Source organism: Rattus rattus, chromosome 4, assembly GCF_011064425.1.
Source record: "Rattus rattus isolate New Zealand chromosome 4, Rrattus_CSIRO_v1, whole genome shotgun sequence".
NCBI classification, from domain to species: Eukaryota; Metazoa; Chordata; class Mammalia; order Rodentia; family Muridae; genus Rattus; species Rattus rattus.
In genome coordinates, this window is record NC_046157.1 from 113,990,984 (window position 1) to 114,007,639 (window position 16,656).

Here is a 16,656-nt window from a genome sequence, read left to right on the forward strand (position 1 = left end):
CTCTTGAGTTGACCTTGGCTTAGAACACTGCCCTTGAGTCCTCTGTAAGAGTGCTCTTCACCACTAAGCCATGTCACCTGACTCTGAGGCATCATTTCTTGTCACAGACTATAATCTTTCTTGGGCTTTCTACTATTAAGCTGTCAGAAATTGCTCAAAAGTATTGCTCAAAAAATACCAAATGTATGCTCATAACATACACCTATGTGTAAGTTGTGCGTACAATACAGAGCCCAATTATTTTTGGCAGTCCTGGGACTGAATCCAGGACCGTGTACACACCAGGCAAGCACTCTTACTACTGAGCTGTATCTACCACCTGTGGGAACCAGATTGGTTTTTTAAATCTTCAAAGTGATACCATAAATAAATTTAAGTAAGACCTGCTTTCTATAGGCAAAATTCAGTTCCATAAATAATATACTATGTTAAATGACCACTGTTGGCTACTTCGAAACCATATCTTATCTTAGGGACTGGAAAGATGGTTCATGCTGCTCCTGTAAAAGCCCAGGTTTGGTTCCCAGCAACCATGTTGGGCAACTCACCACTTTCTGTAGCTCCAGCTGGAGGGCATCTCGCCTCTACGGGCGTCCACACTCACACACAGGTAGACACACATGTTCACACGGAATTCACATGCATAGGAAGGAAACAGCCTCAGGACTGTAGTCTGCCCAGCCTGCTCTTTAAATATCAGTCATTATCTCAGTGATGTCTGTCAGGAAGGCTCTCCTTCCAGAGACAGTGCATTTCCCGTCAGAAATCCTCAGCTAATAAAACAACCAAAGAACAACAAACGAGTCCCCACTATTTCTAATCAAACTCAGACCCAGACGTTCCAAAGCTCCTGAAGCAACAGGCACAATCCAGGAATCCTAAGAATGCCTTATCTCACCAAGCCCTTAAAAATGTTGTTTATGTATGTTATGAACACATGGTCAAAATATGTTTGTATGCAGATATTAAGTGAAGTGTTAAATGAAATACACAGCTAGGGAAGTAAAGTTCCCACAGACACTTTGAGTCTCATGTGGGACCAATATCACACCACACCTGTGATATTGATCTATTACACTATGTTAGACATTTTACCTAAGTACATCTCTGTGTACTGAATACACAGTAGTACTAAGTGCATCTGATGTTCAGACAAGCTGTATATTACAGAGCTCACACACTCCCAACACACACACACACACACACACACACACACACACACACACACACACCCCTTAGATCAAGTAGTGGCTAAAGAGATGTGCAAATGACAGCAACCTACTGGTTCTTAGAAACAGATGGTCTCAAAATAGTGTGATCCATTCTGCTCTGTCCAACAGGAAGAGCCACTTTTGTCATGTATAACAGAAAACACAGTATTTTATGCCCCTTGTTCTTCAATTAGAGAGAATCTACTTACCTGGGCTGTTTACTCTGAATTTAGCAAACTGAAAGGAAACGTGCTCAAGAGTCATCTTACAGGACACTGGTGATTCTGAATGCAAATGGTTAATCTGCACAGTCAAAACTGTAATATCTGGTTAGATAAAGGCTTGGTTCCCAATTCTGGTGAGGGTAGTAGATCACTAAACTCGGCCTTATGAAAACTTGTGTTCCGAGCAAGGAGACCCATGTCTGCGTACCTCAGACTTTAATATGTTCTTCAGCTTGTTAACCTCCAGGTTCGTGTCCTGGACCTTCTGCTTTATGTCGCTGAGCTCGTTATGAGTGTCATTCAGTTTTTTGGACAGCGCCTATGGGAAAAAAGATAGCTAGATTTGACTATAATAAATAGACACTCCTATATGTGAAAGCATCTAAACTAAAGTGTAAATATCTGAATCGGATGATTATATAAAATTAATATAGTAACCATGTCAAAATCTATGTGAACGAGGTTAAAAACAAACAAAAAACAAAAACAAAAACAAAATAACAAAAGAAAACAAGCAAAGAACCCAGACGTCAGGGAGCATGAGTTGGTAACACTAAATTAAGCTTTAGTAGTAACCAAAACTATGCTAATTAAGACACAGAATAGCATTCTGGCTACCAAGTTGGTGAAGAGTGAAAGTTTCAACTGTGGTAAGGAATGGGAATTTCCGCACATTGTTTACTGTAAAAGAGAGTTTTCACAGAGAACTTGTGAACCATTCTCATAGAGACGTGCTGAGCATTTCCAGATGCTCAGAAGAGAGAAGCCATTCTCTGCATTTGAAATGTAAAACATTCTAGTCACAATGTTTAAAATTGCAATTGCAATGAAATCAGTAAAAATACACATGAAAAGCTAACACAACAGTAACTGGATGGTTAAGACCCCAAGAAATATTTCTTTTTCCTTTCCTTCAAAATAAAAGTTCTATAATGAACTTATAATTCTGTTAAAAGGTGTGGTACTAAAAATAAAACTTTCTAAGGTTCCCATTCTCCAAAATTTCTACATTGTTCTTTCTTAGCCTGTGGTTTACATAAAGACTTCTCTTATATGACCTACGGGAAGAAGAAAACTACCCTAGAGCACATGTAAACTCTTATGATGATAGTTTTCTTCTGGAGACCAATCAAGAGTATGCAGTTTAAGGAGGCAGAGAAATTTATGTCATGGTCAGCTAATAAGTGGCATCCCGGACACTATAGTAAATGCTTCCCTTGCCATCCATTTTACAGATCATGCCTTTCTTAGAATTTAAATGCATGATAATACAGTCTAACAAAGAGAGTCAACCCCATGTGAACTTAGATAACTAGGTCTATTGCCTCCTCGCATAGAAAGGGCATCAAGTTTCATTCTACCTACATTTAAAAAGTGTTCGTAAAAGCGGTATGGTGGCTTAAAGGAGAGGGGCCCCATAGGCTCATGTGCTTGAAGGTTTGGGAAGGATCAGGAGGTGTGGCTTGTTGGAGTGTTGTGGCCTTGGAGGAGGTGTGTCAGTGGGATGAGTTTGGGTTTCCAATGCCCATGCCAGGCCTCTTTTTCTCTCTGTCTGCTACCTGCAGATTAGCATGGGAACTCTTAGCTACTGCTTCAGGAGCATAGCATGGCTGTCTGCCTATCTGCCTGTCTGTCTGCCTGTCTGCCTGTCTGCCTGTCTGCCTGTCTGCCTGTCTGCCTGTCTGCCTGTCTGCCTGTCTGCCTGCCTGCCTGTCTGCCTGTCTGCCTGTCTGTCTGCCTGCCTGCCTGTCTGCCTGCCACTGCACTCTGCAATGATAATCATGGACCAATCCTCTGAAACTATCAGCAAGCCTTCAATTAAATTACTGCTTTTATAAGTTGCCTTGGTCGTGATATTTCTTCACAATGATAGAACAGTAACTAATAGAATTAGAATTTTGAATTTAATGAAATAAGCAGAAATAAATGTTAAATGTCAAAAGTAGCTGTTAACTCAAGTCCCCCAGAATGACCTCAAAGTGATTACAGCCAAGCATAACCTTGGGCTCCTGGTCTTATGGGTTCTACATCCTGAGTGCTGGGACTAGGGGCACCAGTACCAGCTATGGTTCAGGGTGTCAAACTCAGGATTCGAGCTTAACAAGCACCTATTAACTGAGATGAGTCACTAGTTTCTGATACTTGTTTTCCATTTTTTCTCAAGAAATAGAATGTTTTAAGGTTCAAATTTGTAGTGTTATTAGAACTGAAGACTGTCACTGAAATACATTGTGTTACAGAGTAAAAACTAGAATTTCCCTAAAAATTATCATAGTGCTAAAAAAGGTCCAAAAATGTACCATAGTCCACACATAATATTTAAACACAGTAATACATAGTCCACCATAAATATGGCCACTGCTTTAAAGCTTTTCATAGGTTTTAATCCTTGTTTGTTTATTCAAATACCCTTTGATACAGAAGTTTTTCAAAGGTTTAAAACAAACCCATTCTATTCCATTCCTCTCTCTTTAATATCTAATACTTTCTGTCTGAGACTTTCACCTAGAAATTATATGTCAATCTGTTATAAAAGTAAAAAACAAGAGTGTTGTGAGTTTCAGTGTCTGGGTTTTTCTACAAAATTAAATAAGGGCTGTGTCTCTGAAGAAATCATTTTTGTCTTTGAGAAGAAGATTCTGAGAACAAGAAGTATACCTGGTTTTCTTGTTTGACTTTGGCAAACTGTTCTTGAAGATTGTCATTCTCATGAGCCAAGATATCTCTCTCCCTGGCGATCTGCCCCAGCTCGTCATTCGTTTCATCCAGCTGCCGGCGCATTCTGGAAATATCTTGTTCGCACATAATTAGGGCTTCCGTAGACTGTCTATTCCGCAAATCAAACAGTACATAAGAAGAATAGCTTACTGAAATAGAATGACAGATTCTCACAGACAGAAGATGGACAGTTAGAATGAAAACTAACTGTAAAGGTTTAAGACGTTTACATTTAAAGGAGCTAACGCTGTAAAGACACTTCCCATCTCTCTGGCAGTCCCACACTTCAGTATGGAAAGTATAAACAGACAAGTCAGGGGGTGGGTCACTGCATCTCAAACTTCTGACACATATGGGAAGTTCACCATCCTTCTAGCCATTTTTTTTCTTTTTTTTTCTTTTTTTTTTTTTGAGCTGGGGACCGAACCCAGGGCCTTGTGCTTCCTAGGTAAGCGCTCTACCACTGAGCTAAATCCCCAGCCCCTACTTCTAGCCATTAAGGCTGACTCTCCTCTGCCACATCTTCTTCCCCTGTGCCTTTAAAAGTCCGTTTTCACTTGCTTGGTTAGAGTCACACCAAGGTATTTTCTATTATTTGTGACTGTTGTGAAGGGTGTTGTTTCTCTAATTTCTTTCTCAGCCTGTTTATCCTTTGAGGAGAGGAAGGCTATTGAGTTTTTTGAGTTAATTTTATATCCAGCGCTTTGCTGAAGTTGGTTATCAGGCTTAATAGTTCTCTGGTGGAATTTTGGAGGGTCATTTAAGAACACTATCACATCATCTGCAAATAGTGATATTTTGACTTCTTCCTTTCCAATTTGTATCCCTTTAACCTCCTTTTGTTGTCTGATTGCTCTAGCTAGGACTTCGAGTACTATATTGAATAGGTAGGGAAAGAGTGTGCAGCCTTGCCTAGTCCCTGATTTTAGTGCATTGCTTCAATTTTCTCCCTATGTTAATGCTGAAGCAGCTGATCTGATAGAATAGTGGAACAACCTTTTAAGATCGAGTTAAAGCACCTAATATGTGGCAATAGCTCAGAGGATTAGGGCAGGGTTTTCCAGAAGACTGTGTATGTTCTGAATCAATGTCCAACATACGGTACTATTTCCCTTTAGCCAGTATTCATGGTCCAAGAATTGAAAAATGGAAATCAAAATGGTACCACTCCCCATCATCCCTAGTGATCTACTAGAATGCTTACTTCCTATTCCCACAACATTATATTCTGGTACCCTCCAAGCTTTGGTTCTAGAGCGGGAAGAGGGTTTCAATCAGGAGGTACAAGAACCATTCCACTGATCTGTAAGCCAAGGCGTCCTCCTGGCCACTTTGTGTTCCTGAGTCAGCATGCTTAGAAAGGAATTAAAGTATTAGGATTGATTCAGACTACCAGAGGCAGATTGACTGGTGTCCCACAATGAAAGAAAACAACAGCATGTCTGAAATACAAATCTTTTAGGGCATCTCTTAGTGTTATAATGCCCTTTGATTAAGTCAATGGGAAAGAAACTTCAACTTAACCTAGGTAGGATGATAAAAACCCCAGGTCCTTCTCGAGTGAAGGTGTCACGCCCCCATATAATGAATCTAGACTTACTGAGGCAGTTTTTGAAGGCACAAGAAATGAAACATGAGTAGTACATTATCAGCTACAGTCACATGACTAGTTACAGAAGCCAGGATTCTAATTACCACACATCTCCTCTGTGTGTGTGTGTGTGTGTGTGTGTGTGTGTGTGTGTGCATATGTGTTTGTGCATGTGTACATGTACATACATACTTATTAAGCAGATCTGTGTTTTTCTTTCCTGTATTACAGTTTATCAGATAATACACTAATTTAGTTTCTTTCAGAATTTATGTGCCATTATATCTATATTATCAAGTTTAATTCATGAATTATAAAAAAAAATAAACATTCCTCAAGGGACTTTGCCATTTTTATGGAGGAAGAATTAGTGCATTTTCATTTGGACACAGGATAGGTATTTCACATCACCTGGACTTATGACCTTGTTACATTCTTCATTTAAAAATTAAAAAAGACATTAGATGTGACTGTGTGTCAACTTGGTGAGAGATAGACTTGCAATGGCTGGTCTTATCAACTGGGTGACACTTAAAGACCCTGGAAAACACACCTCTAGGGATAATGTCCAAGATGGTGTTTTTGGAGAAGCTTAACATACTGGGGAAGCCCCACCCTCAAAGTGGACAGCACTCCTTAAGTGGCTCTTCCAGGAAAGCAGTGCTGTGTGGCCCCAGCCCTTCTTACTGAATGTATGCAGCCATAGCTGCTCCTGCTGTCAACAGACTCCAGCTTCACCAGTCCTTCGATGTAGACTGAACACCAGTAGCTCCAAGGCGCTCCAGTCCCCAGCCCTGCTCTCAGGCTGCTGAGGTGTCTAGCTTTATGGACTGGGCCGACACAGAGCTCTGCTCCTGCAGTATGCCCACAACTATTGTAGGATACTCAGCCTCTGTTGGATTCTGTCCTTCCTGTGCCTGGCATAGTTCTCAGCTCCATGGACCCCTCAGAATCATTGTCTTCGTGGTTAACTCCCTGCTAACATTGCAGAGTCATGCTTCCTGGACATGTCTACAACAAGTTCTCAGAGGCTCTTTAAATTCAGAGGCAAAATCCTCTTTCTCTGAACACACATCCTGTCTTGTGGGACCTGGAAGCCTGGTGTTTCCTAAAGTCTCTCATCATAAACAACTCATTCCTTCTATTGTTCTTATCTCTTCTAAAGCCCAATTTAGTACCTCTTCTTCCTGTAGTCCAATAAAAATTACTTTAAAACTTTAAAACCCCTAATAGCCTTTACTCCCAAAGGATGAAATCAAACTCGCTGTGTAGTGTACAGGCCTCTTCGCATGTTTGGCTCCTCCTTTCATCATTTCTTTTTATCCAAAGATTTAATTTCCCATGTGTGTGTTCTGCCTATAATTTTGCATATGCACCGCATGCTTGCCTACCGCAGACAGGAGAGTATAGGATCATCTGGGCCACCATCCACTGCAAGAACAGAACATGCTCCTAACAGCTGAGCCATCTCTCCAGTCCCTTCACTTCACTCATACTTGAGGGAGCTGTGATCCTTGCTACTATGTCTGCTTTGGAAGCCCTGCCCTTTATTTCTCCTGGTGCACACCATCCTCTGCTTTACTCTCCAAGACAACCTAGGCCTCTGTTGAGCATCAGGTCGGATACATAACACAGCCTCCTGACTTTCAGTCTCTTTGTATTGTACGTAAATCCTACTGACTCCAGTAAGAGCTCCAGTATTGTTGAAGCATTTACCTTGATGCCTGTTCCATCTCAGCAATGATATTCTTCATGCCTGAAATGGTCTTTTCCTTAAAATTAATAAAAATATTAAGTTAAATTATTTAAAAGTAGTTCCTACTAAAGCTGAATGAATAAAAGAACCCTCCCCCATGATTTCCATTTGTCTGTAAACACTTATACCATATTTTATATACTTTAAAGCCTATAATCAATGTATATACTTACACTAGGTAAAGTTAATATATTCATAAAAGGGAAGAATATACTTAAGTATATTGATATGAGATCATATAACTAATATTGTATTAAAAGATTTGTGCAATCATCCAGCTATAGAAGACCCCCATAACTACCATGTTTTAAATGAAATATTCCATACTAAATAGTATCAATTTTTTCTATATGTTCCCTATATTATAAAACTTGGGAAAGTGAATGATATGTAACTGAATTTGTTTCTTTTTAATTATTTATTTCATTTTTAAGAATATAATATAACATAATAAGGCCATTTCCCTTTACCTTTCCTCCCTCCAAACTCCCCCATGGCTCTCTTTCAAATTCATGGACTCCTTTTTTTTTTTAACTCGTTGTTGTCATGTACATGTATGTATATGTATATACACACATATCCCTAAACACATAAATGCTAACTGCTCAGTCTGTATGGTATGTGTATGTGTGTTTTCAGGGCTGACATTTAGTATTAGATAACTAATTGGTGAGCTCTTCCCTAGCCTCAATCCTACATATAGAACCATAGGCAATTATCTCTTAGAAAAAAACCAACTGAGTACATTATTTATATTAGCAATATAAACTTCAAATATCTGTCCCAGTATATTTCAGAGCTGTTGTGAAGAAAATACAAAGAGTGGACTCAGTAGAGGCTGAAATGGATTTGAATGCTGCCTCTGATACTATTGCCTTCAAACCCTCAGTGAGCATGCACTGTCTTCATGTGCCCCACCTTAAGGGATCGTTAGCTTGTGCTCTTTGATAGAATGATGAAGACTCTGTATGTGACAGTGTGACCAAACATATTTGGCCAGGGTATTATTACAGCCTCCATTAACAAAACAATTCATACCCCTGAAGAACAAACTCATGGAAGAAAACCTCACGCATGCGCGCACACACACACACACAAAACACGCACACTGGGAAGGTAGCTCACTCTGTAAAGCACCTGCTGTGCAAGCCTGTACTAGCATGAGGGCCTCAGTTGATCCCAGCAGCCGTATGAGGTGTGCACGTGCAATCCTAGCTCTGAGGTGGAGACAGGAGATCCCTAAGGCTTGGCAGCAGCCTCCAGCCAAATTAGTTGCTTTGGGTTCAGTGAGAAATTCAAAACCTAAGGCATACACATATCACATGCGCGCACGCACACACACACACACACATACACACCCTCACACACACATTTTTAAAAAGTAAGAGTCAGTTTATACAGGGTTTTAAGCAAGTTGTGATGTCATACATTAAAAAGTGAATTTAGAAAACATCACTGAACATCTAGTGCCTTAAAAGACATTACATGATTAAGTACAGATTATACTTTATATCCCTAAACAGGGCCTCTTTTTTTAATCAAAAGGATAAAAAAGTGAGATTCTGTAGGAATATATAAAATATCCAGGGCAAAAATTATTGAGTATAACCCAATAATATATCCTCTCAGACAATTTTTTCTTTTAGTAGAACCCTAGTATCACTATTCTTCAAACCTACCAACATGAGAATATTTAATATTCCTAGAAATAAAAAGAAAATTTAAAATCATTTGCACAACCTGAGTGTGTTCTTCCAGTGAGGAGCACATGCTCACATAAACTGTTAAAACACACTTATAAAGAAGAAAAGCTAAAACTTTTCAATTCTAGCTTTTCATACTCAAAAAAGTCTATGTGTTTGCTACTCTATTTTCTACCATTAATTGATACCAAGTAGCAAAACATGTCTTAAAACTAGGATTGCCAAGGGCTGAGATAGGAGCACTTGCTACTGTCCAGAGGACCAGAGTCTGATTCCCAGCACCTATGTCAGGTGGCTCGGCTAACTGTAACTCCAGTTCTAGGGATCCAACTTATTACTATGGCCTCCTCAGGCATTCACACATACTTGCACATACACACAGACACATACACATGAATAAAAATAAAACCTTTAAAATTAAAGGTAAGATTACCAGGGTAAATCAGTTTATTCACTCTAATGCAGAGTACTCCAGATTACCTTATTTCTGTATGGCGACATTAGACTACGAAATGTCTTGCTTTCTACTTATGGGCTCTGGTAGTTCAGTTCTAAAGTGTCACTACAGAGGACATATCACTTTTGTTTGTTTGGGTTTTTGAGAGAGAATCTATATATCTCTGGCTAGCCTGGAACTTGCCATGTAGTACAGGCTGGCCTTGAGCTCACAGAGACCTTCCTGCCTAGGTGTCTGCCTTTCTGGGTTTACAGGCATGTGCCACCATGCCGGGCCTCACTTTTAGCTCTCTAATGCTATCTTAACAAATCATTTTCCCTTCAGAGGATGTATGGTTCATACAACCTGTAAAAATTTAAAAGATCATTTCAGCAAGAAAACACACACACAGAGGCACACATAGAGACTAACACAAAACACAAGTGCATATACACACATGCACTGAACACACATGTATGTGTACATATACACATGCAGGTACCATTTCCTTCAATGACTTCAATTATATTTATGATTTCAAATTTATTTTCAATTTTCACTCTAAACCTAAATTCCATCAGCCTCTAAGTATAACATTTACAGGTCCCAAAGCCAATTCCAATCAGGAGGTCAGAGACCACTCTTCCCAGGCATGCTCTGTTTTGTGTTCCTTCCTCACACACAGGACTACTGAGGAGGCAGAAAGCAGATCTCAGTCCTACTTCCTTAACAGATCTGTTCCTCTCATCACCTCACAGCTTCTGAGGACGGTTCTCATGGTCCTACTCTTTACTAGTCCCTGTCTCTCAGGTCCTCATAGTCCAGCTTTCATGCCAATTTGTAGCCAATAGAATATTCATTCTAAACAGAGACACAGCTGTAACCTCTCCTCACATCATCACAGCTATAAAGTCCACAGTCCGCATCACATGGGTCGTTGTGATTGGCTGTTTCTCTATTCACCGGTAGCTCTTTGCAGCCTATGCTCTAGCCATGAACTCTCTGGACCTGTCCTGAAATTCTCCCACAAGAGTCAGTGGACTCTAGTGTAAGCGTCTCTGTTTGTCTATCACATTCCCACTGTCCTTTTTCCCTAAGTCCTCTCTGGCTTATTTCTAGTCATCTCTTATAAAAATTTAGACATGTCCCTCCCTAGAAGGCTTCCTAGACCTATCTTCTCCTGGCCCAAGACCCAGGTTGGATCAGATGTGCCAGTAACACATAGCAAACTTATGGTCCAACCCTGTCCTATAATAGTAGGACCATCTCTCTATTACTCTGTGGCCCCATTGACCCTCAGTTTTAATTATATCACCCAGGGCATGTTAATAAATACCTGTTGAAAGACTGGATGGACAGATGGATATATTAATGGGTTAGTTCCCTTAGATTAGAGAAAGCTCCTACTTCGATGATACAATTTTTGCTAACAACAGATAAAAACAAACTAGACTTGCGTTCAGGATCACTTTATAAGCTAAAAGGGGGCTTTCGTGTTTTTCTGTTTTCCTCATAAAATCTTCTGTTATTGTTTGACAAGAAAAAAATCATGGGTGACATTATTACCCAGCTTTATGAAAAGGAAGCACACAGCCTATTCTCAAAGACTGACAATCTGCACTAAAACATGTGCCCCAAAAATACCTTACATAAGCTGGGCTTGGTGGTGCACACCTCTAATCCCAGCATTTGGGAGGCAGAGGCAAACAGATCGCTGGGAGTTTGAGGCCAGGCTGGTGTGCACACTAAGTTCCAGGTCATCTGGGGCTACACAGTGAGGCTTGTCTCAAAAAACAAAATATGTTCCTATTTTACAACCACAAAGGAAGTTTTAATGGAATGAACGTATGACATTCTAAGGCATTCTAAAATGTTTGAAAGAAAAAACCATTCTTATCACTTTGATACTAGATTTAATCATTGTCAGTGAATATGAATCACTAATTCATGATAGAAAAGAACATTTAAAACACTAGCTAGTAGATTTGCATGCATGCTTTCTAAAACTTGCTTAAAACATTTCAACATCGGATTTTAAAGTTTTTGCTTTCCAGGAAAATCTGAGAAAAATCCCATTCTTTATTCAAAGTCAAGTAACCCACAGTTTCATATTTAAACATTTCATTTAAGCATATCTTGTCTAGCAGCTCTCAGAACATACTTTCATTGCCAAACTCTCTCCAAGGGATGCAATGTTCTCAGACTTTTTATCCAAACATGTTTGCAGGCACTCCTTCTCTTTAGCCAGGTCATTGAGGGTTGCACCAAGGATGCTGATTTCTTCTCGCTGTGCAATATTTTGCCTCGTAAAATTATCTAAATAATTATAAAGGCGTTGTTTTAATCAGGATGGAGTCCTTTTCTAGTTCATCAGACTGCGATAAAATTATCTAAATGATTATAAGGTGTTGTTTTAATCAGGGTCCTATGTTACCAATCACCTAAGAGCACTACACCCCAGATAAAGTCTTTGTGTGATTACAAACAATAGTGAATCCAAAGTTCTAAATGCCCATAAATGTAAAGGCACAATTAATGCCTTTGAATTATAGCAAGGGAAAGCCCTATATCCAAATCTGACCAGACTGATCTCCAAGGGGAATGCATGAGGCAGGTGGACTATTGAAACAACCTACAGATTTTCTCCATTAACTTCCTCTCCCTTCTAGCCTAGAATGCAAATTGAATATAAAGTTGACAACAACATTTAATAGAATATTATATCAAATCAGCTTAGAGATAATTGCTTCCCAATATTTTGAGTCTTCCTTACTTTTCTAAAATTTCTAAGAAAGAGAATTATCTGTGGTACTCTCTTTCTGAGAACTCTGACAAGCCAATATCAATGTTGAAGGCACGAATAACTTTTACAAAGCAGAGATTTTTAAACTGTGCTTTATCACCCAACTCTGTCAGAATCACCTAAGAAATACACATTTTTATGCTTTCCATGGTCCTACTGAATCAAAAATTCTGATAGTGGGCACAGCAACTTGTATTTCGGCAAGCACGCCATGCCCCATAGCCCACAGTGGTTCTAATCCACAGTAGGTGGGACCTGTTGGAGAGGCGGATGCTCTAGGACAGCAGAATTACCTCGCATAAACCTTCAACAGGTCTGGCTCCAATGATCTTTGTTAACCTTCTAGGAGACTATGTCACATGCCAGTGTGAGGAGCACTCTTCCAGTGCTGAGAGGAGAATGCTGGTAGACCAGTCCTCTAGAATGCTGCCTATGGAGTTAATCCCTGTCAAGAGCCATTCCAGAGCAGCGCTTACTAGGTAATACCATTCTATCCCATACAGTACTTAACAATGGCGTGTCTTTCTGTATGAGCAGTAATGACTCCCAGGCACACACACGCATTGTTGTTTCTGTATCTAAGTACATTTCTACTGAAAACCAGCCAACCTATCATCCAGCTATCATGGTGATGTCCACAAAACGATCTAGGATTCATCTGAGAATCTTTTGGTATGCCTATATGCGTTTCTCTTAATTTCATTAATTGATGTGGAAAGACACTTCTGACTTGGGAAAGGGAATATCATCTAGGCAGTAGGTCCTGAACTGCATAAAAAAGTAGAAAAACGTGAGCTGAGCAGCAAGCATGTTCCGTTGCTCTCTTCTGTCTGTAGACATGTCTGCAGCTACTGTAAGCTCCCACTGTCTGGGCTTCCCTGCATGATGAGCTGGTACTTTTGAACTGTGAGCTGAAATGAACCCTGCCTCCCTTGAGGTTCTTTTGCCAGACTACTGTGTCACAGCAACAGAGAGACTCCTGATAGCCATTTCTTTAAAACTCTAAACCTTAGCTTGATGCCTTCGTATCTCACTGCAGCTACCTCTTTGTTTTCTTGATACTTTCCAATTCACTGTATTATGCTGGTTTGAACTTTTTTTGTTTTGCTGGGTTTTGAGACAGGGTCTCATGGCATAACCTCAGCAGCAGACTTGGGACTTGTTAAGTACCCAGGCTGCCTGGAACTCATGGTCTTCCAATTCAACCTCCCAAGTGTGAGACTATGGGTATGAACTACCATGCCGGATTCTGATTTTTAATTGTTCGGGATTACAAATAAAATTACTTGGATAAAGTTCCCATGTATGTTGATGTGATTGTATCTAACTCTATTTAGAAGTACCAGGTAAATTTTTGTTAAGCCTATGGAAGATGAAATCATTTCTAATATTTGGAATTTTCAGAAAAAAACTAGCCTCCCTAGGGAAGAATACAGCAATTTATTATCCAATATAAAAAGTCTCAACAGTATAGCCCTCTATTTTGTGTAGCCATATATATGTATATGTGAGTGTGTGTGTGTATGGAGGCATCTGTACTGTTCGATCTGTCATAAAGGCTCAGGCTGGTTTTACTTCACAGCAGCCTCTACCACTGGTGGGCAAGCCCTAGCATCTTCAATATGAGGAAATCTCATTGCTTTCCTGTACTCACTTCAAGGATTCTGACCCTATTTCATGGTGCAAATGTGTGTCTGTATATATTTTAATGTATATATATGCATATACATACATATATACACAAGTCTCCAGACTTTTCTGTTCTTTCCCACTTCTATTTGAATTCCCATTCATTCCTGAATCACTGCTTCTTCCACAAATAACACTCCAGGCTTTTCTTGTCACTGTTAACAAAACAGCCAGGGAGCTAAAGCTGATTGACATTTTTAGTTCTGTGTTATTTCACTTTCCAAAAGTCTCTAACAAGAGAGCACACCTCTGCTTTAAAACACCTTTCTTTCCTGCCTTCCAAATGGATTCACTTCTGGGCTTTTCTCCTACCTCTGTGGTTTCTTCTCATCCTATTTTGGATTCTCTTCTTCTTATTCTCTGCTTTTTTCCCCTCCCCCTAGGTGACTTCATGGTTTTAAAATGCCCGCTTACATAAGGTATCTTATTATATTATCTTTCATATTTCTCTTTGACTATTTCATGTCTCAATCAGTAGCAATCCCACCTACCTAGCTACTAATGCTAACATTACTAAACAAAAGAAAGGAGTTTGAGTAATTACTTTTTGAGATTATAATTAAATCATCCAACCTCCTTTCATTTCTTTCCCACAACCTCCCACATAGCCCCCTTGTTCTGTTTCAAATTTATGGCTTCTTCTTCTTAACTGTTATACATATGTGCATATGTAAATATTTAGATCCAGCCTGCTCAGACTACACAGTGTCACTTGTATGCATGTTTTCAGGGCTGACCATTTAGGATTGGACGATCAATTGATGTACTTTTCGAGGTAAAGACGATTTTTCCCTAGAATTCCGAATCATTCCCTTTTGGTTTTCCAAGACAGGCTTTCTCTGTGTAGTTTAGGCGGTCCTAGAACTGGTTCTGCAGAACAGGCTGGTCTCAAACTCACAGAGATCTGCCTGCCTCTGCCTATCAAGGGATGGGAGTAAAGCTGTGTGCTACCACCACGCAGCTCTGATTTTCTCTTCTTTAGTCTTCTATAATCCAGAGAAAAACTTATCTGCCGCTTGTAATTGCAATAAGACGTTCCCATTATCATAAATGGGAATTTTTATCAAAGCGATTTTTATAAACTCAAATACTATTGTTGATATAACTGAATTATCATACAGAAAAAGGGGCTGTGGCTTTAACTATCTCTTGATTGATGAAATTCAAGTCATAGCTAAGTATTTTCCTTCTAAATCTAAGATTTAAAATGTTACAGTCAAGTAAAAATGCATTTTCCATTAATCTTATTCATAAACTTAAGGCTAAGGACTTCTCTTTCAGTCCTTAAGAGTGTGTGTGTGTGTGTGTGTGTGTGTGTGTGTGTGTGTGTGTGTGTGTGTATACTTCATATATGTATACTGTATATATACTTTAATTGTAACATTGAAAATGTATATTTTGGGGTTGGGGATTTAACTCAGTGGTAGAGCGCTTGCCTAGAAAGCACAAGGCCCTGGGTTTGGTCCTCAGCTCCGAGAAAAAAAAAAGAAAAAGAAAAATGTATATTTTACCAAACTTAAGAAAAATAAAAGGCAATAACAGAAAAAAACTTACCAATTTTTTCATCCAAGCACATAATTTTCTCCTGAGTAAGCTGTAGTTCATATTTTTTCTTAGCAAGATGTCGCTGAGTATCAGAAAGATCTTTTTCTGTATTTTCATATAAAAGTCTGAAAATATTTTAATAATAAAAACTAATTCTGGAATTTTTATGTTTTGTCAATGTTTAGTATATTTAAATCCAAAAGCTCTTAAGTGCACTAATATGTTTTCCCCTTTAATATTGACGTCCTTATAAAACCACACTACAGAAAATTTGCAAAACAAGGAACTGGGCTAGAAAGATAAATGCCCTACTGCGCAGACTGAGGACTGAGTTGAAATCCCAAATAACAGGCTGGCAGCCACTAAGGATAACGCCAGCACGGGGCTGGGAGAGGGCAGGGAGCATACAGTCCTGAAGCTCACTGGTCAGACAGCCCACCCAGTCAGTGAGCTCAGGATTCACAGAGAAGGACTGCAACTCAAAAGTAGATAGAGAGCAACTGAGGAGGGCTCCCCATGGTGACTTGTGGCTTCACACACACAGACAGACATACACACAGACACTCATACACAGACACACACCACGTGCACACACACACTCACACACAGAGACACACTCACACACAGACACACAGGCATGCGCACACACATGCACATACACACACTCACACTTAATATTTTTGCTTTGTTGTGTTTGCTATGCACATTTTAGAGTTATGCTATAAAGATAAACTGAAACATCTTACCTAGACTTAGTATTTAGTACCTTTAAATCTTATGACACAGCTCTCCAGACCGTGATTTTCTGGCTGAAAAGTATCACATGAGTGGTAATCATGGACTTTGAAGCAGGATCACGGATTCCTTGTTATCAGACTTCTAGCTTTATTCTGGGCTTTCACCTTTACAGCTAAATCTCCCGTAAACAGATTTTATTTACCCCACCCACATAGTCTGGCATGTGTAAGCACACTGGCACT

General features: G+C 39.5%; 1 protein-coding gene across 1 annotated transcript in view; it reads right to left on the reverse strand.

The window, feature by feature from the left end:
- Positions 1-16,656, reverse strand: part of Tsga10 (testis specific 10) — a 103,594-nt gene that overhangs the window by 32,191 nt on the left and 54,747 nt on the right. Inside the window, exons 10-14 of the mRNA XM_032900959.1 lie at positions 15,686-15,801; positions 11,801-11,955; positions 7,461-7,516; positions 4,094-4,262; positions 1,644-1,754 (exon numbers count right to left, since the gene is read on the reverse strand). Coding sequence (XP_032756850.1) covers positions 1,644-1,754; positions 4,094-4,262; positions 7,461-7,516; positions 11,801-11,955; positions 15,686-15,801 — 607 coding nt within the window. The remainder of the gene's footprint in view (positions 1-1,643; positions 1,755-4,093; positions 4,263-7,460; positions 7,517-11,800; positions 11,956-15,685; positions 15,802-16,656) is intronic.